The sequence below is a fragment of the Paramacrobiotus metropolitanus genome, unplaced genomic scaffold, assembly GCF_019649055.1.
Source record: "Paramacrobiotus metropolitanus isolate TYO unplaced genomic scaffold, Prichtersi_v1.0 Parri_scaffold0000049, whole genome shotgun sequence".
In the NCBI taxonomy this organism is placed as follows: Eukaryota; Metazoa; Tardigrada; class Eutardigrada; order Parachela; family Macrobiotidae; genus Paramacrobiotus; species Paramacrobiotus metropolitanus.
In genome coordinates, this window is record NW_026570269.1 from 948,234 (window position 1) to 974,631 (window position 26,398).

At 41.8% G+C, this 26,398-nt stretch overlaps 4 protein-coding genes across 6 annotated transcripts; 2 read left to right on the top strand and 2 right to left on the bottom strand.

Annotated features, from left to right (window-relative positions):
* The first annotated feature begins 1,214 nt into the window (after positions 1-1,214).
* Positions 1,215-4,866, top strand: LOC129591948 (protein AF-9-like). 3 transcript variants are annotated; one of them, XM_055487839.1, is made up of 5 exons: positions 1,215-1,293; positions 1,353-1,464; positions 1,542-2,342; positions 3,454-4,014; positions 4,145-4,866. In XM_055487839.1, exons 2-5 carry the CDS (start codon positions 1,401-1,403, stop codon positions 4,723-4,725), a joined length of 2,007 nt encoding a protein of 668 aa, XP_055343814.1. In that variant the 5' UTR covers positions 1,215-1,293; positions 1,353-1,400; the 3' UTR covers positions 4,726-4,866. The 3 variants fall into 3 exon arrangements, with proteins under 3 accessions (XP_055343814.1, XP_055343813.1, XP_055343815.1); XM_055487838.1 differs by having other exon boundaries at positions 1,229-1,464; XM_055487840.1 differs by having other exon boundaries at positions 1,229-1,464; positions 3,571-4,014.
* A 1,260-nt stretch (positions 4,867-6,126) lies between these two features.
* Positions 6,127-8,541, bottom strand: LOC129591983 (glutaminyl-peptide cyclotransferase-like). The gene is given in 4 exon segments (XM_055487896.1): positions 6,127-6,444; positions 6,447-7,050; positions 7,278-7,590; positions 8,322-8,541. Coding segments are annotated over 4 exon segments (1,191 nt in total). The 5' UTR covers positions 8,369-8,541; the 3' UTR covers positions 6,127-6,217.
* An 815-nt stretch (positions 8,542-9,356) lies between these two features.
* Positions 9,357-12,442, bottom strand: LOC129592043 (homeobox protein ceh-30-like). The gene is made up of 6 exons (XM_055487986.1): positions 11,740-12,442; positions 11,152-11,295; positions 10,405-10,622; positions 10,031-10,060; positions 9,889-9,929; positions 9,357-9,659 (listed from the first exon to the last, which is right to left on the bottom strand). Exons 1-6 carry the CDS (start codon positions 11,927-11,929, stop codon positions 9,572-9,574), a joined length of 711 nt encoding a protein of 236 aa, XP_055343961.1. The 5' UTR covers positions 11,930-12,442; the 3' UTR covers positions 9,357-9,571.
* A 1,222-nt stretch (positions 12,443-13,664) lies between these two features.
* Positions 13,665-25,744, top strand: LOC129591911 (uncharacterized). Its single transcript, XM_055487786.1, is given in 19 exon segments — positions 13,665-14,128; positions 14,433-14,594; positions 14,894-21,038; positions 21,118-21,209; positions 21,352-21,500; positions 21,566-21,770; positions 21,874-22,059; positions 22,211-22,291; positions 22,505-22,625; positions 22,689-22,819; positions 22,937-23,059; positions 23,148-23,286; positions 23,551-23,657; positions 23,763-23,849; positions 24,025-24,087; positions 24,165-24,292; positions 24,295-24,429; positions 24,570-24,895; positions 24,954-25,744. Coding segments are annotated over 17 exon segments (5,874 nt in total). The 5' UTR covers positions 13,665-14,128; positions 14,433-14,594; positions 14,894-17,369; the 3' UTR covers positions 25,086-25,744.
* Positions 25,745-26,398: the final 654 nt, after the last annotated feature.

Consider the following 26,398-nt stretch of genomic DNA (forward strand, 5'->3'; position numbering starts at 1 on the left):
CTACGGAAATCGAAGGCGGAGCCGAAGGCGACGCCGAGCTGCGGCGTGAGCAAGCGTAGCGCAGCGAGCGATGGCAAGTAAAACCAAAGTCTTTCTTCCAAAAGATTTTACGGTGTAGTTCAAACGTTCCATTGTAGCGATGGGACAGAGGCGAATAACCGTTTCTACGGGAATCGAAGGCGGAGCCGAAGGCGACGCAGAGCTGCGGCGTGATAGCGCAGCAGCGAGCGGAGCAGCAAGCAAGTAAAACAAAGGATTATTATTTATAAAAACAAAGGCTTCGGAAACGGTTTTGTCTACAGTTCAGTTCAAATGTTTACTTTTCGTCATGATACTGTACAGTAGCGAGTAATTGTTTCTAAAGAAATCGGAAGCGGGGCCGAAGCGACGCCTAGCGGCAAAAGTAAGCGCGAGAGAGACTAGGCGCTGGAAGCAAAGCAGCAAGTAAAACGTAACGAATTTTTTCTTTTTCTTTTCGCTTTCTTTTAGCCTTTGTTTTAAAAAAAAACAAGATTTTAAAGATAACTCTATCAAAGTGCAAACTTGAATTCTTGCAAATAAAATGGGAATTTTTTGAGTGATTGATCAAAGTTTCTCATTTTGTGCTACACCATTAATTTTCAACTTCTAACATGAGCTCATTTATAGAATTGCATATCAGTTTATTTTGAAAATTAATAAGATAAACCTAATTGATAAAATTTTTTTTCTTTACTGAGAAAAAATAATAAAGATCCATGTCAAGGGTTTTTATTATTATAGAAAGCGTCGCATTTAATAGTCACTTTTCACGAAAAAAGAAAAATTGGTAAAACTCCCATTCCTGGATTATTGCCACCAAGCACTGAATGAAGTACTGAAACGATAAATCGTTTCCGCAGCAAATTAGTGGAAAATTATTGGACACAGAAATTTGAAATCTCCGCCGGTGCGTTTCAGAACCAGTGCGGTTCCATCGGCATTCGCGTCTTCTTTTGTAAATCGTTGTGCAATTGCATCCGCAGATATCTGAGCAGATCTGTTGATAACTCGGCATATGCAAAAGATACAAAAAAGCTAGGTAGACTCTCAACTACTTGGTTAGGTTGTTGTCTCACCCTGCCAAGTCTTTTACAACAAAAAAATTACACGCTCGCTCGCTTGCACTAAGGGCGGTTACGACCTTCTATACTTGTTGGTTAATTGTGTGCTGATTTAATTTTTGAGGAATTTCATCCTCTGTTGACACCTTGGCATTGTAGAAGCAGAGGAACTATTACTGAGCGAACTCCAAAACCTTTTGACAAGACGAACGTGAGTGGACAGTTTTTTATAATATTAATAATTTTGTAACTTCATTGAAATCAGCACAGATTTTGGATAAACTATCTGATCATGTACGTTTGGAAAATCTGATTATTATGGCCACAAACAACATTCAAGTGGTCTTGGAATTAGGCCACACAGCCCTGTGTCGTCAAGAAGGTAATTGTAAGCATCAACAGATAAACGAAATTCCCTATCGCGCTTAGATAGGCACTGAATTTTGCTCTCCAATGCAGGCCATTTGACCCACGACTGGGTGGTATTTCTGCGCGGACCAAAAGAGAATCCCAGCGCCATCCAGACCATCATCCGCAAGGTGGTCTTCACGCTGCACCCGTCATTCCAGAATCCGATCCGCGTGGTGGATAAACCTCCGTATGAGATCCGCGAATCCGGTTATGCGGGTTTCATCCTACCCATTGATATCTACTTCAAGGGACGCAGCGATGACATGCCGTACCGGATCCGTTTCGATTACGATCTAACCATTCCGCCTAACGAATCCATCAACAGTCTGCAGACGGAGAAGATCACCTTCCGCAATCCCTCGGTGGACTTTCGGAGGAAACTGCTGGAAGGCGGGGGATGCGGGGTACTGGAGACGGATCTGGACGCCGTGATGCCGGGCAAACGGTTGGTGCAGATGTTCAAGAATCCGGCCGCGGGACACGGGATGCACGCCGGGAAGCTGGAAGGGATTCCGTCGTTTGAGGAGTTTGCCCGGCTCTTCAAGATGACGCTGTCTTCCACGCAGAAAAATCAAGCGAAGACGGCCGACGGAAAGCGCATACGGAAGGCCAGTAGTGGGTCGAGTGCCAGTTCGACGGCGGGAGAGAAAGCCAAGCGTCTGCTGGCGCCTGCGGAGGAAAAGGCGAAAAGGGAGAAGAACGTGGAGACGACGGCCGCGGCAGTGCGAAGCCCGGTGCCAAATGCGCCTGTTGCTGAAAAGAAAAACGAAGGAGAGAAAAAGGCTGCTGCGCTGGAGTCAGTGGGGAAAACGGTGAAGATTTCCAAGGGGGAAAATCATCGTCCTCCAGGTGAGCGAAACGTGGATAATCAATTCTTGTACGAACATTAATTTTCCGCAGAATTAGTTTCCTTTTTTCATGTAATTTAGCGATCGAACAACAGCAGTGATTTTTAAATGGGGTTTGCGCTAGGAAATCCTCTTTTTTGGTTTGCTTATGCTTGCTCCCAATGGGTGGAAAAAAGTGTTTTGCTTTGTGTTTTATTTTATCGGTTGTTAAATTTCCAAGTTCAAGAATGATTCAAGAATTTTTCTTTTATTCGTAATAATTATCTCTATCAGTCTTTCAAATTTATTGAATGGGGATTCAATGAGACCCTCCTAACTCAAGTTTTACTCTCCATAAGGAAAACGCGGTTGGAAACATTTGATAGGATAATTATGGTTCTGCAACAATTGCTTATCTGTGAAGTCAGGCTGGTAATGTTTGCGATAATGAGTTGACGATAGAGGTACTGATATGCGATGGCGCTGCGATTTAACATGGAATTAGGCCTATATTCCGTATACGCGCTTCCGATCTAAGTCGTCCCGCACTGTTGTAGCTATTGATAGGGCACTATCGAGGTTTAGTTTGTGTCAAATTTGACTTCGATGTTGTTGTAATGCCCCGTAAATGGTACAATAATTACTGAAAGGCTCATGGATCGTTTCTTTAAATCTGTTCTTTTAAATTGCAGTTAGTGCAAAATGGTTGTAATAGCATTCTAGTGTGACAAAACTTTATCAGAAATGTTTTAGTGAGGATTCTCGAAAGTTGATGTTTTCATGTTTCCTTTACCGTGAACGTCTTCATTCTTTGATTAACTTCGGTAAAATGAATTGAATTTTATTATCAACAGACATGCTTGCTGAATTTTATTTCCAATAAGTAAATAAATGCGATTACAATTGTACTTGCAGGCTGTGGTAATGCCAAAATAGTTGTACATAACGTGGACTTGTTTTTAGTTTAAAGCACGTTCTTTAATGTCTTAAGTGAAGTTTAATTGCGAATATGAGGCCATGAGCAATGCGGAACGCCACATCGGTTGTTTTGCTATGTATCGTCGCAGCCCTGGACGCGCCAATAATTATTATTGTTTGTCAATTTGCCACTAATCTTCTTAATTGTAATTTAGGTTCTATCGGTGCACTACCAGCGAAAAGTGAAGTGCAGCGTCCAATAAGCGGTTCCGACCAGCCGCTAAGCAGCAAATCCAATAGAAAGGGTAACAAAACAGCATTATCTCCTTCAGGCATCAACACATCGGCAGCAAGCGCAACCAGAACTGCCAAGTCCGTACTGCTGCAACCTGATACGAACACCTCCAATCACTCTCACACTGCTCAAGTGCCTGCACCATCATCGAACAGTTATTCGCGGCCTGATAATAATGTTAATATTCCCGCGGAATCCGATGTATCACCATCGCCACACAACGTTGCCGCTTCCTCAGCGGATAGTGTGGCTAATCCTGCATCCGCTTCCTTACTGGGCATTATGACTCCGCCAAGTAGGAAAACCACACCGAGGGGCTCCAGCCAACCGTTAACACCTCACACTCCCTACTTGTCCGATGAAATGAATGACGAAATTCGGCAGCAGACGAGTGTGCCGCGGATGTTGTCACCGTTATCGCCACCGGAAGACTATCCCAATGATGGTTCATCCGTGGATGAGGATTTAGCGCTGACTCCTGGTAAGTTGCCCGTGACCGTTCGACAGAATGTTGCTGATACTTCAGTATGGCAGCTTTTTTATAATTTTTTTTTTTACTGAGAGAAATACGTATGGAGCTTTATTTAGCTTTAGGCCACTGCATTTTTTAGGCCCTCGACGCGATTCTACGGGCTTCTCTCCCGCGCAAGGATTGCCAAAAGATGGTTCTTCCCTTCATAATCCTGACAGTTATCTCCTCGATCTGACCAACGATGGCTTCATCTCCGGTATATCCGATCCTAGTGACACATCTCCTGAACCGTCCCCGCAACACCGACCACCGGTGAAATCTAAACAAAAGAACTCTTCTAAAACCACACCAGCAACCGTTAGTCTCAGCGCAGTGGAGTCGGATTTACGCGATGTCCAGATTAATCATAAACCCATCAGTCCGGTGGATGGACGAGACGATGTAGCATTGGACCCCGTTAGGGTGAACGATATAAAGCCGCGGGCTCTGTCGCCGGCTGAGGAGTTGGAGCGGTATAAGCTGCAGGTGGTGCTGAGCCAGTTGACTGATCGCACAATGATTCAAAGTATTGTGGACGTGTTAGTCCCTCTAGGAGCCTTCAATGTTGACGAAAAGGAGGGGGTTCTGACGTTTAACACCTCCATGCTGGAAAAGCCGACCGTGGAGATTATCAAGAAATTGGCGCGGTTTGAGGAGTATACCTTTGAAACGGAGGAATAACCCTGCTGCCTTATTGCACAATGGTATTGCCTGCTACACGTGAGGATCTGTTTTGATCGAGCTGGTTCTGCCGTTTCAGTCGGTCCTGCTCAGTTGGTGTCAGGGTATTTTGTTGTTTTGTAGATACTTGTACTTACAGATTATTAGTTTTGTTTAAAATGCAGGAATAAACATTTTGAGAATACACCGAGGTAGCTGTTATCTATTGTTAATATTAAAATTAAATGAACGGTACGGAAGAATTTATGAATGTCTGAAATAGGCTGGTTACAAAGGTCACGATGTTGCGCACGCTGTTAAGATTAAGCACTAGAAAGTCATAAAGCAGTTGTAATTTCATCGCCAGATTGTATGTGAACACCCTGCCTAATTGGAAACAAGTTATTTGGAAGTAGGGAGGTAGCAGCGAATGTGATGGCTGAAATTCTGCCAACAGCAGCCTCGCTGTTCGCATCCCCTGGGTAATGCCCATCCAGCCACAGTCCATCCGGTGCAATGGCGGAGCCCGAATGCAGGTGCGCATCCAGCCTCACACCGAATTGCTGGAATGTAAATAATGTCAGCAAAAAATGGATGCGTTTTGGCAAAATAGCATCACTAGATAGCCAATGCTGGAAACATAGATAATGCATCTGGATTAGTTAGAAGACGTAACAGCTTATAGTACCTGTGGCCAGCTGTAGTGTAAGTCCAAGAATCATCACTTTAATTGCCGACATTCTGATCAGTAACTGATCAAATATAATTAATACACCACAAAAGCTGTATTTAAAATTTAGAAGAATTCTCCGAACAAAACTAGCTTTAGTATCGATGGGCAGTCGAATGGCTCAAACCACGAGAAAGTACGTAAAACTAAACAGTGTGTCCAGTTAAGGATTTGAAAACTGGATATCTCTCATCTTCGAACCTACAGTACCAGCATGAAGTTTACCCTTCCTCCATTGTCACGTAATTGCCGCTTTAATTATATGTCCGAAAGCGGAAGTGGACTGATTCCAGTGATATGACTTTGTGAAAATTGCAAGCACTGCCGTGTTGTATAATTTATTTTGCGTCATAATGTTACTGTAGGCCAGATTGTCTCGGATAAGGAATGTTTATTAGGAGAGAAGCTGTAGAATATAATATGTACATTGTTATACTGCATGCAGTGTTTGTGGAAATACAGAATGCTAAAAGGTAATAATTATGACAAATGAGTGACATTACTGCGGTTGTGCGGTAGTGATATGAATTACGACTGTTATGTCGCGATATGAACATCAATAAAGAAATATTGTAAGACTCTGCATGTTCCCAATAATCGCATGTGAATGCTAATAATTCTGTGAATTATCGGATCAAGAATGTCAAATAAGCGAGATTCACGATACCAAAAACCATTTTTTTAATGGAAGTCATATAACACAACTGTTTAATATCATAGTCCGTAGCGTTGAAAAACGCATATAAATCAGTCCAGCTACCAAAAGTCAATCGAAAGGCTGCTTCAGTAGAATTTCTTAATAAATTGACAATGTAGGTATTCGCATACATAAACACGGAAAATCTTATTCAAATCATTAATGGTGTCATAATGAATGTTTGCCAGGTTATCAGAGTTCTTGTGCCATACGCTGGGAAATGGTGTCGAAATTAAGTGCAATACTCTTACGCCCTTCTCCACAAACGGCCGATAATCGTCGTCCACCCAGGTCTTGGCCGGCAATGGGTCGTGTCAAAATACACCGATTTTCTTCCCCACGTTTTTATCAAACTCAATTGCGTCAGCCGTGTCTCTGCCGCATTCAATCGGGCAAACTGTCCGCGAGCATTGTAATAGAAATTCCGCAATGTTGTGTCCTTTGTACCCAACAAATCCAACAAAACTAGCAAATCCATGCTATCCAGTTCGTCCATGCTGGCATCATTCGGAGCAAAACGGTTACGAGTGTTTTTCAGCTTTTCCGATAACTTTCTGGCACCGTACAGGGAATCAGTGGCGCTCCACTCGCCGAACGCCTCTTCGCCGTCGAGAAACAGTATCTGTAAGGTCACATCGAGTTTCTTATCGCGCTGTTTCAGGAACGGTTGGAGAACGGCCGCGGTGTCGATTATCTGTGCACACGGCACGGCGGAATCCGTGGCTCCGATAAACTGATAATATGGATCGTATTTGGAGTCGAAATGACAAGCCAGAACGAGACGCCGCGGCGCACTGGGATCCAGTGTCGCGTAGATATTGGTCATGTTGCGAGCTCCACCAAACCATGCCGGTGGACTCGCCATGAAATTGTGCTGCTCCACAGTGTATCCTAAACCTTCCATTGTTGATATCAAAAACTGTCAAAAGCGTTTTCTTAGTGTAATACACGCAAGTTTACAGGTGGTATGCACCATGCACAGTGTTTTGATACATACACTTAAATCAAATTAATCTCGCAGTAAAACTTAGATTCTATATTTAGATTTTACGATTGTTTTTCGATTAGTGAAAAACATGTTAATTGAGCTAAATACTTGTGTGTTGCAAATATTTTCTGGTAAATATTGTACTCGTACCTTTGTACTTTTGCATTATTAGCACTGCCAGAAAATCGCGGAATGGCGATCGGTTTCAGATAATTCATAAAGCGTTCCTGATTTGAAAGGTCACTGAGGATCCTGAGAGTGTCCGCATCGTCCACGGTGGCTGGTGCGTGGACCTTCTGTGCCGCCACCCATTCCGGTGCCGCACGCAGCAAGGAACGAAGGACTTTACGCAGTGTTGCTTTGTCCTCATGGACGCTATGTTCTTGCGGTCTCAGCTTCTCGGAGTTCTCCAGATCGTGTTGGTACGTGTGGGCACGAAGAGACGACGCACATAATAAAATGATTATGATCCTGCAACACCGGACGCAGCTGTTTATTTCACTTCGCAGTAGTTTTACTTCGCTATTTAGTTCACTTCGCATAACTTATATTTTCATTGTTTTTCAAAATTAAATTTCAACGTGCATATAAACAATAACAAATTTTTGTCAGCTGTATTTGCAAACAGAATAAGCTTTTCACTCAGATAACTACATTACCATTTTCTCATTCGAAATGAAATATGAAACTATTGTACCCGAATAAACGTTTCACTTCTAAATACCCGGCATATTCACCCTGTCACCTTAAAGGTAGTATGCGTAGTACACATTGATTTACAGCAGGTATCATACGAAAGAATCTGGAAAGGGAGTACAAAAAAGATTATAACGGTATGTACAATTAACCAAAAAGCGGGAAGTCAAAAGCAGTCCTAATACTAATAACAAAAAAGCTTTCCCAAATTCCTAAATTGACATTCTAGACTACGGTTTACGCTGCTATGCAGTGGTAGCACTGTTGGTAGCACTTTTAAAATCATAGCTGTATGACAAGTACCGTAATAACAGTTGACGGTGTTAAAGTTAGTAGATTCTTCTGTTATGGTATGAACGCTATAGTGCGCCATTTACACGAAAACTGAAACTAAAAAAATTTTAGAACCGCTGTTAGTCTTTTATTATAAATTGTTTTTTCTTACAGGAATTGATTCCCAAACCTTTAGAGCACGTATATGCATCGCAGACGTATTTTTGGCATACCTAGCAACTTGCCCCTTATAATCAGCGTAGAAGGCGAGAAACTCCATTATCTGTACACTTTGGGCGGCTGACTTTTAGATCCGATTGTAAATCCCGTTGTCTCCCGATAAACGATGGCAGCAGAATTTTTTTGGCTTAAGACTTGTAACGCTCCGAGTACAACAACCATACTATAATGCTACTAACCCTTGCTCTATCGAGAGTTAATAACACGAAAGTTTCGACCTTACCTTTGCGAAATCCAATTAATATTGCAAAATTTTTGCGTAGCACGCGTTTTGCATATCGACATGGAAAGCAATAATTTCTGCTGACTAATTTTTTGTTAAACATGGTACGAAAGCCATAAGAAAGGACAACGTACGGCACAGAAATTGCTATGCATAAACTAAGGGAATTAAGCAGTTTTCTTAAGTTAATAATGAGTTTTCATATAAGTAAGTACCGTAATAATAGTTGACGGTGTAAAGGTTATTATGTTAAAAGCTTTTGAAAATATTTAGCGAAATGAAATTCGGTATTAACTGCTACATTAACATTGGTGTAAAAAGCAGTTATTAACGTGTTTCAAGCCCCTGTATTCAGTTACTGCACCGCAGAAAATCTAGTACTCTGTAGTATGTACGTATTACTGTACAAGTTGCAGGAATCAAACCGTGCTCCTGTTCTTGTCGTCGTGTAAAGCATGCTTACTGTACAATTTGATTACACAATTATTATAGGATGCAGTGAGCAATATTATATTGGTATAGCTAGAAGGAGTACCGTTTAATGAACCGCTTGTTTGTTCCGCGTTAACTTTTGTTATGCCCTTTTTGCTTTGTGGTGGTTAAACTATAATTGATTACGTATAACACTATAGAAAATTCAAAAGATCGTGTTATCAGTCTTTCGAAATTTAGCGAATACACGCGGCGAGTCGCGTGTATTTAACAAAGTTGTTTTATTTATTTGTTTATCCAGCCAGTCTGAAAACTAATCACAAAAAGTTTAAAAGAACATATGCGAAGAACTACAGTATGGTAGTATGGAGAGTATATTATACTGACTGTGAGAGTTAGTACATAAACACAAAACGGTCCAAATCCTAACTTAGCTTTATTTATTATTAAGTTACTATGGCCTCTTCCTGAAACTCCAAAGTTAGTGGCAAGTGCAACACCGTAGCAATTCAAAGCTTGGATTCTTCTGGTTATCCTCCTTTCTATTCATTCAATACGGTCCAAAGCCAGACTTGGTCATAAGTATTATCAGTTCCATTGTGGTTGATCCTCAAAATCATGGTGACCTTTCTTTAGCAGTTTTCTGGTGTTTTCGTCAGTGTTTTTAGCACGATTTCTATAGCCAGAAATTACTTTGCCATAATTACAGTAGCTGGTCATTGATTCCTTTCCTATCGGCAAGGACAAGGGAATACCGTCATTATAATTATATAATTTTAGAATAGCGCAGCCAATAACTGTTCACAGTTTTGGTGACGATATTATTGTTTAATACTGATTGTTGAGGCTGCAACAACCTAAAAGACCTTAAAAATTGCAAGCAGTGGTTTTAAATGCTTTCTTACCGGCAAATTAGTAGTTCCCTTTCTTGGCTATTTCTCCACTTCTGAGTCAAAAATTGGCAGGAAAAGACACATTTAATTAAGTATTTACCAAATTTTTGCTGCCGAACACCCGAATGCAGAAGTCACGATAATTTAATCTTACCATTCGGCGGTTTTGAAACCAAACTTTAACCTAGAAAAGCAAGCCATGATGGAATACATTAATAATTGGTCCGCTTATTTTACGTCAGAGCAACTGCTAAATAACAACAAATGCGATTTCCAGAAATTTATTTTTAACTGGTATGTATCTTAATATTACTTTCAAAAATAATGGCTGCAAAATTGTTTAGTTTTCTGTAGCAATGACTAGTAAACTGTACGTGCATGAAATATTTTTTATACTCCTGTACACGCCCAAAGGACACGCGCCTCCTGTCATACGCCCAAAGGATAAACAAAAAATGCGCTCGAGTTAGTAGTTCTTGTTTGTGTAGCACACGTTTATATTGGATTTAAAACTGTACATTGGTTTACCTGGGAATCTTTTAACCCCAGTGTCTCGGATAGCTTTTTTCTGTCTGGTTTGCTGATATATTTTTGCGTCTGAAATCGATCTTCCAGACGCTGACGTTGTAGATCAGAAAATACCGCTCTGCGGGATATTCCACGCCTGGGCTTTGGTGTTTTATTAGACCATAACATTGGATTGCGCGTCCATGAAGTCGTTGAGGTCACCACTGGCCGCACTAAGTCTAAGGAAACAAATTACCGTTCCTAATAATTATTTCCAATAGCGTTGAAACTATAACTTTGCACACACTATCCGTACCCGAAAAATTAACTGCTGTAGAACGAAGGTGACACTAACTATTTAGTAATTTTTATGCAAAAATTGTAGAAACCAGTACCTACATAAGTCATAAGCCATGAAAACTAGCAATTACATAAAAAAAATATTTCGATACACAGAGTTCATGTACTTAACTGCTATAGTTTTCAAAGCTTATGTGCGTCCCGGTTCCTACAATTTTAGCATTACAACTACTAGGTAGTAGTTAGTGCTGGAGTGCGCTGGTAAAGAAACAGTATACGCGTACCGGTTATGTTACGGCTCGATCCTTATGTGTCTGACTTTATTAAAATGTAATGATTGAGCTCAGATTCTTGATTAGTTTAATAAATAAAGAAAACGCAGTTGAGTTTAATTTGTATAACTACTTAGGGTATCATGCGTTTCTTGACTGCAATTTATAGTACATGTGTTTTGAAAAGAAACGTTACCTGGACAGTGTTTTGGAGACGACAAATGTTGAGCGGAATCATTTAACTCTGAACTATATTCCAAGTTTGTATGAAGCATAAGATCGTCAAGCGCTGTAATTGTGGACAGTTTTGTGTTTGGGAGTATTGTAAATGCTCCATGCTCTGTAAAACAATTCATCTGCTATTTTACCAGCCGACTTATTAGAATATTGCAAGTGCAAAGCGCATATATATACTTTTGCAATCGTATTAAGTTTACGTAGGAGGAGACGGTTTGACAGTAAGGAGGTTACTCTGGCGCAATGTGTATTGTACATGTTGTTACACTTGCAGTGCGCTCACCATTGTAAAACATAGGATAAAAGACACTGCCTAAATTTTCAAATTTATTGATTTTATTCCTTTTGGGGGTTTAGAACTGGACACATAAAGGATTAACCTGAAGACAATGGGCAGAAAAAATATGCAATATTTTAAAGATTACCGAAAACCAAACTTCAGCGCTTTTTTAAAAATGAAACTGTTATCAGATCAAGATGATTGTACCTCATTAGTTTGTATGGTGAAGTACTGTACGAGTTATTAATAATACGCATAGTAACTTACTTCTCAATCCGGAAGGAATAGGATTTCTGTTTAGCACTAAACTGCTATCAAACGCGTCTTGCAGCGCATTATGGCGCGCCAAATGCTGCTGTAGAGCAGTGATGACCTTTACGTCACCATGTCGAATTTCTGGCTTCACAACGTTGACGCTTGAGATAGAAATGCCAGGAAATGTGCACCAACGGGCCATTTAACAGGAAGCGGTACCTGCAGATTATTATTCATTGGCAGATCCATGTCAGCCGGAATACACAACGAAGAACGAGATCCCGAAACAGTTTCTTCTTGCGCGACATCTTCAAACCACTCAAACTCGTAGCCGTACAAATCTCCACCAAATAACAAATTCGCATTTGACATTCTCCTTAACTTTCACAACACAGCAACCATTTAAGCAGTAAACTATTTATGCTTGTTTGTACAGCATACGAGAACATCAATGCATTTAGTGTGCATAATTTCGACAGTATCAGTTTGCCGCATTCACATCGCATACAAACAAATTAGGGTGTAGTAAAGTAAGCGGTTCTCCCAACAAGATCGATTACCAATAAAACTAGAATGTTGATCTTAATAAATTATTGCACTTGTAAGGAAGATCTGAAGTTTATATGTTGCATTTCGAATTTGCTCGAACTTGCTGGTATCTACAAACTTATTCTGAGATGAAGTATGCATGAATGTTCAGATCATGCATACATACAGCTCCTTGTGTAAATGGCAATTTGTTGTACAATCACAGCTACGGCAAATCATTGTGGAAGCCTCCCATTTGCGCTAACGCTAAAACTATTAGCGTTGTTGTCACTTCCATCTGTTGGCCAGAAGCAAACGGCAAAGCAATATTAGGATTATACATTAAGCTATCATGATCTTTATTTTCCCTGCCTGGAAAAGTTTGGCGAGAGCACTGCTGATAGCTCTGGTATTGCAACACTTCAAATTTCATCATGGATTTTTAAAGATTCCTGGGTAAATTGTAAGAGGTGACCGCAAGAAGCAAGGACTGTAACCTAGTGCCGGATAACATAATAGAACCGTATTCGTCGTCTTTGGGCTGTCACTATACGTGTATGTTCACATTCCATATTGTAAATGACAGTTTGAGTAAATACCAAGCACGGGTAAGTACCAAAACTGCAATCAAATATGTAATAGGTGCCATATCTGCAATAGTAAAAGGGAAGTTTCATGCACACAATATTAATTTAAAGCAAGAGTATTCAAAGTTTTTTAATTGTCTTATTGCCTCCGTAATCTATCAAGTAAAACACAATCATTGTGTATGGTATCTAAAAAAAGCGGAGTTTGCTAACGGTTTTGTTGAATTACAATACATGTCATGCAGGTGAAAGTTTTTCAGTAATTTACTACGAGTACCGTACTTACATACATGCGCGGGAACGACATCGAGAATTACTGAATATTTATATGTACTATACAATACGTAGGTTGTACAGTCGATTCTGTGTCATCATACAGAAACTCTAGTTTGCCCCGTTTCATGTTGGTGAGTTTAAAGTTGCCAAATTTAATACAAATGTCGGTTGTGATTGTGAACTTAAATAGTTCTGGAACGATTTTCACTTTCAAAAGTATTTAACATAGTTAACAACCACCACTACTGGTCCACTAGGATAGTATATGTAACAAGATTTTCAATAAGGCGCTGAACTGACGCAACTGCCGCCGGTAACATAGTGCCACAATGGTATATACTATATATTCCCTAGTTTATTTTCGAATATCATAAAGCGGTTGTTTTATACCTGCAGCTATGCTTGCCAGTTGCCGCTATGATTTTATTTAGCATCATGTCTGAAAAATGCAGTTGCGTCTACGGCAGAGACCCTGAAGCATAAACCTTTAGGCAGTGCTTTGCGTTCTTTACAGTTTTATTTTTGTGTGGTATTAGGAAGTTGCGCATCCTCGCATGGACTGTTAGGGCGATATCATAATCGACCGGTTTAGTTCGAATTCGAGAATGCATTTTTCCGTGTTCAGATCCTCGATAAGTTAGTGATTACAATGTAGGAACTACGGTTGTGGAAATTGCAGGTTTTTGCAGATTAGAAAATGGTTGAGGTAGACACGATAGAGAAGACGGTGTCACACAGCACCATAATTAATGGACACAATGACACGTCTTCCATCACCGTCCAGCATACGGATGTACACGGAAAACACGATTATCTTGCTCCGAATAATCACCAACTGAACTCTCCAGGACTTTCTCAAGCGCCGGTTTTTGTTGGCGGAACTATTCCTGCAAGCAGTTTTGAAAATGTTCCGGGAAATATTATCGGGAATGTGGTACCGGAAAAGAATGGCATACGCCATGAAGACGATGTTGCTGCATCATGGGAAGACGAACGACAGCACCCTGGCGGTGAGATTTCAAATGCAAAAGATATACAGTGAGCTGTTGGCTGAGGAATAGCTATTAAATCCTAATTTCGGTTAACTGCGTAAAGAGATAATCAAGAAAAACAGATATAACCCTTACTAGCACTTGCAAGTCTTAAACTGACGACTAAATACGCACGTTGCGACCAAAAATACAGTATTACAAATTTAAGGCGCAAATAACGCTTGATAAACTCCCTAAGTACTCATGTAGTATTCATTTCCTTGCGCATTTTGAAGATAAAACTTGAGATTAATAAGTAACACAATATTACTTCCTCGAACAGATGCATCCGCTGAAAAGAATACCGGGGCTAGCGAAAAGGAGACAGAAAATCCGAACGTGGTAAACCTTCCTTCGGTTGTATTCCTGCCAGGACACAGTCCAATGAGGCACTCTGTCCCAGATCGAGCAAACACCAACGGGCCGCGAAAGGAGCAAGTTCCCGGTATTTCCAGAACCGTTAATATACTGTAATGAAAAGGCTAAAGGATTAGTATTTTCTATTGATGCAGGCGTTGAATTCCGCAAAATGTTGTTCATATTGTTAATAATTACAAATCTGTAGATCATGAAATATTAAATAAACTACTTCATTTGCTCGTACTTATTTATGTATATAGATAAAATATTTTGTTACTATCAAATATATAATATGCATGTTATTATCAGTACACACTATACAGTATACGTATGCTCGCATGCATTTTGCAGTATTCTCCTTTTCGCAAATATTTCTTTCTGCAGTGGGATCAGCCAATTCACCAAATAAGAATGGTTTTCTGGGCGCAGTTTCTGCCAGTTCAGAAATTCCACCACATTTTGCTCCATCACCTGAAAATGCTCCACAACTCTTTGGCGTCCCTGCTGCGATAACCGGGGAAAGAAAAGGCTACTTTCAAGGGGAAGCGGTAACGACAGAGCACACGATTTCCGCTCCTGTTCAAAATGCCGCCGAGACTTCAGAAGCTTCCAGCTCTTTCCCAGCGCATCCGCCTAAAATCTCGAACCAACAGCCACCGCCCGGTTCAAGGATTTTTTATCGCGACCATATGAATATTCCAAATATGGGTGGAGATAGGCCGGCAGGCTTCGGGAACACTAATGCCCTCGGGCAGGAGAGCGATATTGGTGGCCATGTAAACAACATAAATACTGCAGTCCAGCCTGGCAATGCGAGGCCGACAACAGTGGCAACTGCTGCGAATGCCAACCAGCAGGAATCACCATATTCTCAGCGCTACGAGACTGCTGTTCCTTACGTTAGCGGTAAACCTGAAGCACTGGAAGACACTAACAGCGTGGAAATTAAAAATAACCAACATGGAAATATGCCAAAGCCGATAATGACAGAACGGTCAGTTCTAGAAAAGCCGCAAGCAGTGCGCAAAATTGGGAACATTTCGCAGTTTGCTCACGATGGTTCACAGCCTGAACTGGTCAAGCCAGCAAATGTTCGTGAAGATAACGGCAAAGCGTTTCCGGTTCCTGTAACAAACAAAGAAATACCAGAAAATGCAGTGGACGCGCCTTGGCATGCGTCAAACCAACCAGCAAAATCTGAATCAGAACCGGTAAAAGGGCATGGCCATCGGGATCAATTCCATGCCATACCTCCAAAGAATCCAACACATGGTATAGCTTACGACAACGGCAAACTAACAGCGCACGAATTACCGCCGGAAGGAAAGAATATGATATCGGACGATTTCAAAAACAGTGCATCAAATCTGCAGCCAGAAAAACCTGTCCAGAAGGGGGGATTATCAGAGAGAGAAAATGCAATAAGTCATCCTGTTGCTGAGTTTCCAGTGCAAACTGTAGGAACGCTAGTGCATACAGAAAATACTAACAATGGGAACAAAATTTCTGAGCCTCCAAGGCAACGCCATCCTTATCACCACAAAAACCTCCACGGATTCAACGAACATGCCCAAAATTTTCCAAAACACGATGAAGTAGAGCTAGACAGAAACACACCTGATATCCCGCCTGGAGAAGCAGCTGTCGATGAATTTGCCGATCATGCACTGGGCACCGGTAATCAGGAAAAGATCGACCAAAATCCATCACGAAAAGAAATTGGCGACGGCGGAATGTCACAAATTTTCGATGCAAAACGTGCTCCCCCTAAAACCACGCAACATGATAGCCGTCCAGATGAAAACAAATTTTTAAACAAGTTGCCCCAAGGCGGAAGAGAAATGATACCCGATTACGGTAAGAGTGGCAAACAGACACCGTCTGCGAAACCGCTAGTTTTACCGATGTCACTTACTTCGCCGCTAGAAAACGATAATTTCTGGCCGGAAAAGAAGATTAATGACAAAACTGCTCATCATCATAAATCCCCTCCATTTGATAACGCTACATCGGCTGCTGGGCAAAAACCGCATCATAAAGTCAATAATACTGATTTTCCAAATCAAAATCAGCAAACTGCAGAGTTTTCAAATTTCCCAGGGGAAATAGGTATAGCGTATCTTAACGCAGACCATCCTACAGCGGATAGTATGCCGCAGAATAATGCGCGACCTTCCCGAACGAAACCCGAAGTTTCTTTTGTCGACCACTATCATCACAGGGCCAGAAATTTTCCATCCGATGAAGGGATTGCGATGGATCAAGAGCACAAACCAAGCCACGACAAGAAACCTGTTGCCGCTGAGCCGCAGTCTGAGACACAACCGGGAGTGCTGGCATTTCCCCAGTTGTACCCAGTCGGCCCCAAGCTCAAAATACATTAAGCACGCAGTTAGCATCGGTGAAGAATGTTCCGCTTTTCGACGATCATCATCACAGAGCGCAGAATAATCAGGACGATGAATTATGGAACGAACGACCGCACAGTGTCAGGGTTCATTATCCCAAAAATCAAGAGCGGGCGAAAGGTCAACATGTCGCTGCAGCAATTTTCCCAACCATATCGGACCATGAACAACTGAATCGCCCATTTGGTGGCGATACCGAGCAGTACAACAATGAATTTGTGTATTTTCCGGATAAAAATCTGAGTCAGCGCAAAAAGGGCGAAATTCCGCATGAGACGGGTTTTCCGCTAGGGCATACGATACATGACGAACCCGATTTATATCGTCATCGCATTAAACCGAACTCACCGTCAGGAAGCCAACTCGACCACGATGTGTTTGGAGCAGGTGAGAAAAATACTGCAGCACTGGCCGGAAGACAAACGAATAAACATTTTGCGGCTGCTCCAGAGATGACTTTTCCTCCACCACAATTTTCCGAATCAAGCGTAATTGGCAACAACGAAGGCAACAACTTTGGGCAGGAATCTGCATCAAACATCTGGGATGACTCTTTTCATCTCGAGCCTAAAGGTAACGCTAAAAACAGCTTGGCCAATGAAGCGTGGACTGGAACTGAAAATCGTAAGCTGGCCAACAGTCATCCGACTGTTGTACCTGGTGCTACACTAACCGGCTATGACTCTGATCAAGGAATTCAACCAGAGGAAGCTGATTTTGATCACAGTGACGAAGAGTTTAAAGATATGCCAAAGGAAACTGGTACCATGAACCAAAACGTACTCAGTAAAAGATTGAGTAATATGCCACAAGATGGAGCTCGGCCACTTGTTTTACCGGCAAACGAAAACGGCAACGTGAATCGGCATCGAAATCTGGCTTCGTCGGAACCAGCAGGCGAGCACGATACGGTTGGTGTGATACCAACCAATGAGCTACCCAGAAAATTCGCGAGAAATGACGAGGAATTCCAAGAAAGCAACCGTCCGTTTTTAGGGGCTTTTACTCCAGCAGTCAGAGCAGACGCGTATCAGCACAAACCCCACGGCCAGAGTGCTAATTACAAGCCAAACCTGTCAGTTAACGAAGAAGAAATTTCGCCGCCTCCGCCAATTACATCCTTTGGGAATTGGAATCAGAGTAACGGCCATCGCACTACCAATTTTATTCCAGAATACAAGCAGCAACGACTAAGTTTTTCGCGACCTTTACCAAATGACAATAGTTACATGAATTCCAATGAGTTCGATCGCCCTGCATATAGCGTGCCAAATGCCGACCACTATCACCACCGTTCGGTCGCAAGTGACAGGCAACCATTCAACGGGATAGGAGACAACAGCAAAAATTCCCATGCGACAATGGATGGAAAGGGTCAAAGCGGGCCAAAAGGGACAGTCGTATTGCCAATTCCCATCGCATATATGCCGGCTATCGAGCAAATGAACGACTCGCCATATGTAAATGAACCAGTTGATCATTATAGACATCGGCATGCGAAACCTATTACTGGCTGGAAAGCTCCTGAAATGGACTACGAAGAGATTCCTGCAAATAAGCAACTTCGGTTTGGGCCGATAGCAGGGCATCGCGAAGATACCGAAGCAATGCCTGAGGCATCTGAAGATCAAGGTTCATTAGTTTCCATGTCGGCTTTGCCGCTTTTCCCTCGTGGAAATGATAACGCTGAATATCACACACCAAATCCTCAATCACGGCATTTTCCAAACAAAAATGATAATTACAGCGATGCGAAAGCGATCCCAGTACAGCCAGTTCCCCAGACAGCAGATATATTCAAGCTGCCCAATGAAAACCAGAACGACAAGGACGCGCAACATGGTCAGAAGCTTCTTCATCCACCCCGACATATGGGTCCACCGACTGACCCTTATCAGCACAAGCGCAATCTCAATGGCGGCGCTAGCCACCCTGCTTTCGTAGCCAACAATGAACCGTATAGCGAGCCTGATAATTTAGCCAACCTAGCCAGATATCCTGCAGATTACAGCAACGCACATGCTCCTCCGGATCGTTCCTTTAAAATGGCTCCTGATCAGTTAAAAAATGTACCTCCTGGCCAAAGACTTCCTGACAAGCCTGGTGCAACTGAGAACAGGGCTGAAGAAGAAACTCCTGATCAGCTACCACTAACTCCGCATCACCATCACCAGCCAATGTCCAACTTCATGCTCCAGAACACGGGACTACCTAATCCCAGTGGGGACGAAAACATCAATACTGCAGCTGATGAAAGAATGGAAAACTTAGGAACACCGAATCATTTTACGCAGCCGGCGGGATTTTCACCAGATCCGACAGCTGACGAAGAATTACAGCAGATCGGCTCGTCTAACAATTATCCAGCTGCAGGCACTTATAAACATCGTCCTCATGGTCAACTTTTGGAGAGTTCGTTACATGAAAATACCCAACCGGAAGGCGGTTCATCACACATTAACGGTTACCCATTGTCAACTCACAAAGCAGGACTATCCGCCTTTCCACCAAACATTTATAACTCGGAACATCCAAGAGCTAATCCAAATTCTCACCACGAACAGGGAAGGACGATTACCCCGCCTCAATTGCCGGCAGGTCAACGCTATCCAGTTTCTCCCAGGAAACTTGAAGAACAGCCAGCGGTCGCTCACGAGCCACGGGCCTTCGATGCGTCTCTTTCATATGGATATCAACATATACCACCTTACTTGCACCATGGTCAGGGAGAGAACTTTGCTGATTATCCTACTGACTCCTTCGGCAAAACAGAAAAAACAAGAAATACAATTTTTGCGCCTATTGTATTTCCGCAATCAGCCGCACCTTCTGCTGGTGAAGCAGATTCCGAGCCATTGTTTTCGGAGGAAGATTTTCCACATTTTCAGCCAAGGCCGGGAAATGTGCCAGTTAATCAACGCGGACCACAAGACGCCAAACCTGCGCTGGAAAACCCGAATTATTTCGATAACGAAATGCACCACGTAAACCAAAGACTGAACACTGCTCCCTCCGCTCGACCTTGGGACGTGCATGGTGCTACTGCGATATCTGAAGAGAACGGCCATCCGCCATTCGAGCCTGACCATAGAAAATTCGTCGTCTCACCGTCAGACGAACACTGGGCACAGGATCATCCAAGAAACGTTTTCGTTGGCCACACCTCTCCAGACTATACCAAGAATATTATGGACAACAAATTTCGAGATATCGATCGAGAACCAGGATATCAGAGTCCGGGCATGCAAGCAGAGTACCCGAATCCAGAGGTGCCCAAAGGGGCTTCAGGACTAGAAGGTCATGGGATGTTACCGGATAAAGGGAATGTGGACAGATTGTATGGAGAAGATAACCCAGTACTAAGGAATCCTGATCCGAAATTCCACCCGTATCGTCAACCTTTCAATGAGAAAATTACCTGGACGCAAGCTCCAATAATTAAACCGGTAGATTTCGGTGGACATCCATCCATCGTTTCCGCGTTCCAGGGCGATGACAGCGCCGGTTTAACTCATGACCGTCAATCAGGACAAGATCTTGACCGCACGGCAGACGCTGCGTTTCAAACTGCACCGAACAACCGAGTGAGTCCCCGCGATGATGTGAAAGGTCATAGTGGCCGAGCGAAGCCAAACAATGAAGATGCGATCGGCAGACACCGAGACGCGACTCCCTCGCAAAAAGCTGATTCGAAAACACCACTCGCCGGCGGAGCGTTCTTCCCTTTGAAATCTTCGAATACGGAAAGAGCAAAGTCCCGTCGCTCCGAACCTGAGGCAGACCAACGACCAGTCTCTCCCGCATCGGCTGGTGGTGATGCAGCTGCGTATCAGCCGTACGCGTATACCGAGTACCCAAATCCTCCCCCCGATGCCACGGCTGCATGGGGGAATAAAACGTGGAAAGGTGCTTTACCAGCACTGGCAGCGATGTCGTCCCCTTTTGTAACTGACCTGTACAAACACAATCCAAATGCGACCTCCATGTCCAGTAAAATGGACATGTCCACACAGTCCTCACAGTCGCTCCAGGAATTAATGCAGTGCTCCATGAGCCACAGTTCTACCGTCGGAACTTCCATGATTGGCTACAATTTAATGGTGTCCTTTGTTTTATTTTTGGTAGGTGATAAATTAAATCCATACAAACGTGTTTCATTTTGAACTTAGTGACGCTTTTAACTTGAGAAATTTATTGCAGATTGGAATGGCTATATTTTATTTTGCAACAAGAGGCGCCAATAAACAAGAGCGAAAGCAGCTTCTGGAGCGACGCATGAGCACTGGCTCTGAGTAAGTGGACAAAGTAAAGGTCATCTTCCGTAACAGTAGTTCCGTTTCCACTCCTAGCGATCCGCCATGCTTAATGGTTATAAGTATTAATAAAAAAATTATCCGAATTTGGCTTATTCAGACTAATCATTTCTGTTTGCAGCTGGGTAAAAACATTTTATTCTCAAAAGATGGTAGAAGAGAAACCAACCGGGGTGACACGAGCTACATCGACAAGAACCAGCTCGGAATCTGCTAGCGATGTTGTCAATGATGCGTCTTCAGCGGAACTCGGATTTTTCCTTCCCGTCTGTAAGAAACATTCAGTCAACAAGCTAGCAAAGTGAATATTAATCGTTTCAACGTTTGTTCCGCAGTTTGGTTTTGGAGAACTGAAGAGATGGAGCGACGCTGTGGCAAATCGGCAACTCAGTATCTTCGGTTTTCGGAGTACTTGATTGCCTATGCATCCTTAGTGGTCATTGCTTCCACGCTTATCATTCTCCCGATCAATCTTCACGGATCCTTGATTACCACCAGGTTGGAGTTTGGCCGGACAACTATTATCAACATTGATCCGCAGTGAGTTTGATAACCACATCAGAAGCTAGTTGAGTTAAAAGTGTCAAACTATCGCACCTGGATGCTCGAAACTGCTGTAATGTTATTTATGGGGAAATTGCAGATCAAATATTTTATGGATCCATGTGATCTTTTCGATCTTTTTGTTTCCGCTGGCGTTATTGTTTGCCACGAGGTTCGTTCAGACGTTTCGCGGGTACGGTAAACCGGATCGGTCAACAAAGACATTGATGATAACTAACTTGGGAACGCGGTACGCGTCGGAAGACAAAATCCGGAGACATTTCGAGTAAGTTTGCTAGATCTAACATGTAAGTCTACTCCCTATATTTAGAGTTTGCTTTTGCAGTTCTTATGTACGAGTACCATCTCTATAGCTAAACATGTACAAGTAAACGTAAGACGTTTTGTATTAATATTTAGAGGGGCTTTGTGTTTAGGGAGGGTCATCCGGACGTTGAAGTCTCCAAGATTAACCTATCTTATCATACTAATAAACTTCACCGGTTGGATAAAGAACTGTAAGTTTTTTAGTTTAACCGGCACATATTGTGCGCACCATATGTCAGGTTTTTATGGGAATTTTCGCTAGCCTAACCAATATCGACCGCAAGTATTTATTTAATTTACTACATGAACCTTTTCGAAAGCGTACCAGTTACTGGTGAAAAGAATTGTTGTTTGCTGTTAATACGATGCGTTTGATCCAGTAAGCATATTTCTGTTAATTACAGACAACTGTGCATCTCTTGTTCGAAGTACTATGAGAAAACTTTAAGACCGGGGTCGGAGCCGCCGGTATATTCTAGAGATAACTTGTGCACGCGATGTTGTTGCTGCTGCTGTGACGTTGCGGTAAGAAGCCTCGTCTGGAATAACTCTGCTTTTAAGAACGCTAATTTTCCATTTTTTCCACAGATTGATGCTGTTGAATATTACAAAAATCGAGCTGCAGAGCTGGAAATACGGATTGAACAACTGATTGATCGACCCAGACTTCCCAACGCAACTTTCTTTGTTACTTTCGAGGAAGAAGAAATGGCAGAAAAGTAAGTGATATGCAGTAATCTTAAGGTGAAAATCCGGTAATTATCGAGTATTTTTTTTAAAACGCATCATTCAAGTACAGTAATTTGAGAAGGTCACAAACCTGTTTATGCTGACAGAGTCGCAAAACAATATCGTAACCCGATGAAAGCACTGCACAGTCCACGGACGGAATTCTCCAAGGAATTGCAAACTAAATCGTGGTCTGCTCAGTTTGCACCTTTTCCGGATCTAATAAAATGGTAGCCGGAACTTACATTAAACTGTTTATACAGAGTGCGCACACAAAAGTGGTAAATTATAATTATGCGTTTCCTTTGATGCCGCTAGGCAAAATTTGGAAACTGGAGGCTTACATTGGTGGATTAGGGCGATTGTTTTGAACGTTCTCCTGTTCTTGTTTCTCTTTTTCATTACCAGCCCGATCATTATCCTAAATGCTCTTGGCGTTAGTCAGTGGGCAAAGAATGTAAGTCCTTAATCGAGCCCAGGATTGTTGTAGGATTTTTCATACTTGTTCACTTTTCGCACACATCCACATCTTTTCTCGGGCATAGTAGTCTCAGTTTGATCAGAATATATAAATAACCCACTTTACTTGTTAGTTAATTGCCGATTGACCGATTCATTAATATTCTTAAAACTACATTAGCTGACGATGTTTGTGCAGTAAATACCGTATCTTTATCATTTTGTATACTTTTATGAATTTACTAAACGTTTTATTTTGCAGCTCGTTATTTTGAATCAAGTTATTCCGGGCATCTTAATGGTGGAGCTGGGATTCATTATTGGCGCTCTTATGAAATCTGTGACTATGCAGACCCGCTACCATGACAAGTAAACCATATGTATTGTAACTTTGACCATAACCAGTTTGCGACATTTGTATTGTACCAGATACAAGAATAATTAAAGGCTTTCAAAAACATTCTGGAATTTTAGAATTCGCGAATTTATGGTTGCATTGAAAGGAACCTTCAGCTACACCTTAATTGCGCAGCTTCTTCTGCCAACGTTTGGTCTAACAAGGTAACAAACTTCTCTTATTTTTAAAACGATATATACCGAGCAAGCTTAGTGGCATATATTATTTAAATGTTGTATCTGTATTCAATTTGTTCCAAAAGTGAGCTATATTCTACAGAGTTGTCTGTAAAACAAATATTTTCGTATCAAATTGATACATTGTGCCGTCTGTTTCTAGTGCGAAGGCCCTTTATGACTATTTAAAACAGTCCAGCAGTTCTTCCGGACAGTTCAACTGGGCGTAAGTGCTTGTATATAAAGTGATTAATAATTTTTGTTCAAATTAAAACAATTCATGTACCCTTCGTTATTTTGCAGTTGTTTGTTCCTTCCTGATTACGGGATGGTTTTCGTGACCTTTCTTATATTCCAGTCGCTATTCGGCTCCAGCCTGGTTTTTTCCCGAATATTGGAACTGCAAATACTGGTGTTGAAGCGATGCAATGCTCGCTCAACGCCGAACGTTGGCTTCTATCCCAACGAAAACAACCATTCACATTTACGGCGGGATACTCTCGAAATTTGGTGCTCTTTGCCGTCACGATTGTTTTTGCTTTTGTTTCACCTTACGTTTCGCCATTAGGTACGGCAACACATTAATAATGTCGTCTTTTCTATCGAAGAAAGAATATTTTTCTTAACGCTCAAGTTCTTGAAATAATTATGTTAGCTGTATTTATTCAGCAACGTATTATGCAGTTTTACATCCTGTGCACTTTATAGGATTGTTGGCATTAATGATGAACCATGTCGCGGAACGATACAGCATCTTTTTCATTAACCGGCGCTCCGAAACACCAAATCCCGTCCACCGGAGTGCAGTTAATATATTTTTATTTTGTGTGCTGCTACAGCTGATCATGATGATATTTTTTACTGCCATCCGTGTCGGAAACGTTGGCACTGGAGTTATGTTACTTGCCGCCATTGTGTACACAATTGTTCTACTATACATTTCCTGGCGGGAGGAGTTTGGTAAATTTCAAAAAATCCATTCGACAGCCATTGGAAGCAAATTTCTGGTACACATTGACGAAGACGATGATGAGGTCAGGATTGGTTGTACTCTGTCGATAGCTTGAAATCTGAATAGAGATACGTTTACAGGGCTCATTTGATCCCATGGCCGAATCACAAGCATACGAAGCTCCCATCCTGCGCCGGTACGAACTATTACGACCTTTAACATCCAAGCGACATTCGTCGTGGCGAGAATCTTCTCCCCCTTTGCCAGATTAAATTAATGTCTTATTCTTAAATTACGTATATCTTATTCTTATTATTATGTTTTTATTCTTATTACTTATTTTTAAATTTGCCTAAATATATTCCAGTTCATTGTATTCCAGTGCCAATTTTGCGGGCATATAAAAATATTCTTAAATTTATTCCAATTTCGTGGGCAGTTATCTACTGCACCACCTGCATTTTGATGGTAGTTCATCTGCTGTGTAAAATATATTATTAGTGCTACGCGGCACATCGCCGGTAAGTACGATACAAATTAAGTACAATTAATTGCTTAAATTCGTTGTTACAATACTAAAGCCCATGTTATACTTCCACATGACGGCCAATATGTCTAGCATACGCTGTCATATATGTGATCGGCATTCATACTTTTATGCTGCACATTTTTTATGCTGAACATAAAAGTATGAATCGTTTGCATAAAAAATGTTAACATGAGCGCATGATGCTCGCATGTTGACTATGCTACATAAAAAATGTCATAATGAACCTGCTCATTTCGACATATTTTTATGTCAACAATATGCTAGGTAAAAGCTGTCGCCCCATGTAGGTGGCGATATCACCACCACGGGCGGTTAACGGTTTGTTAACACATTTCTGACGAGTTGGTTCATACTTCCGTTTCATTTTACTGGTGATAGCATATTGCCATTTAACATACGGCATAATCATTTTTGGTTTCGTGTTTTAAATGTTGAATATGATTATGTCGTATGCTGCTTATGACGCGCCATCATTTTGGCCGTCATATGGAAGTATAACATCGGCTTAAGAATTGTGATGTGTCATTTGCTTTGTGACTTGTGAGCATATAGTAATCTAACTGTACTTTTATACTTTACTTTTATACTGACATTCTATTAGGCTATCTATTACAACAACAAAAAACATATTACAAGTTGAATTGCAACTTCACACTGTAAGTACAGTACTTGAGAGAATCCAGAGAGATTATGGACACCAATAATATTGGTTGCACAACTTGTACTGCCTCGTTGTACAACAGTGAACTATTGGATTGGTACAGTATGCAAATTTTCCCTCAGAATTTAAAAATTATTTAAGTTTGTGAAATGTATGAATAAATTCTTAAATTAAAAAACTAGATAGCAACTATCCATAAGGACAGCGTGTCTCTACACTCCCTACTCCTGACAGGCCGCCTGCTGCCATATTCGTAACTTCGTACAAAGTACACGTACTGGCCATGGAGTCTGGAACGACAGCCTTCTGGCAGACCACAGACACAGCCCCACTTACGTACAGTACAACCACATGCCAAAACTCACGTGTGGATA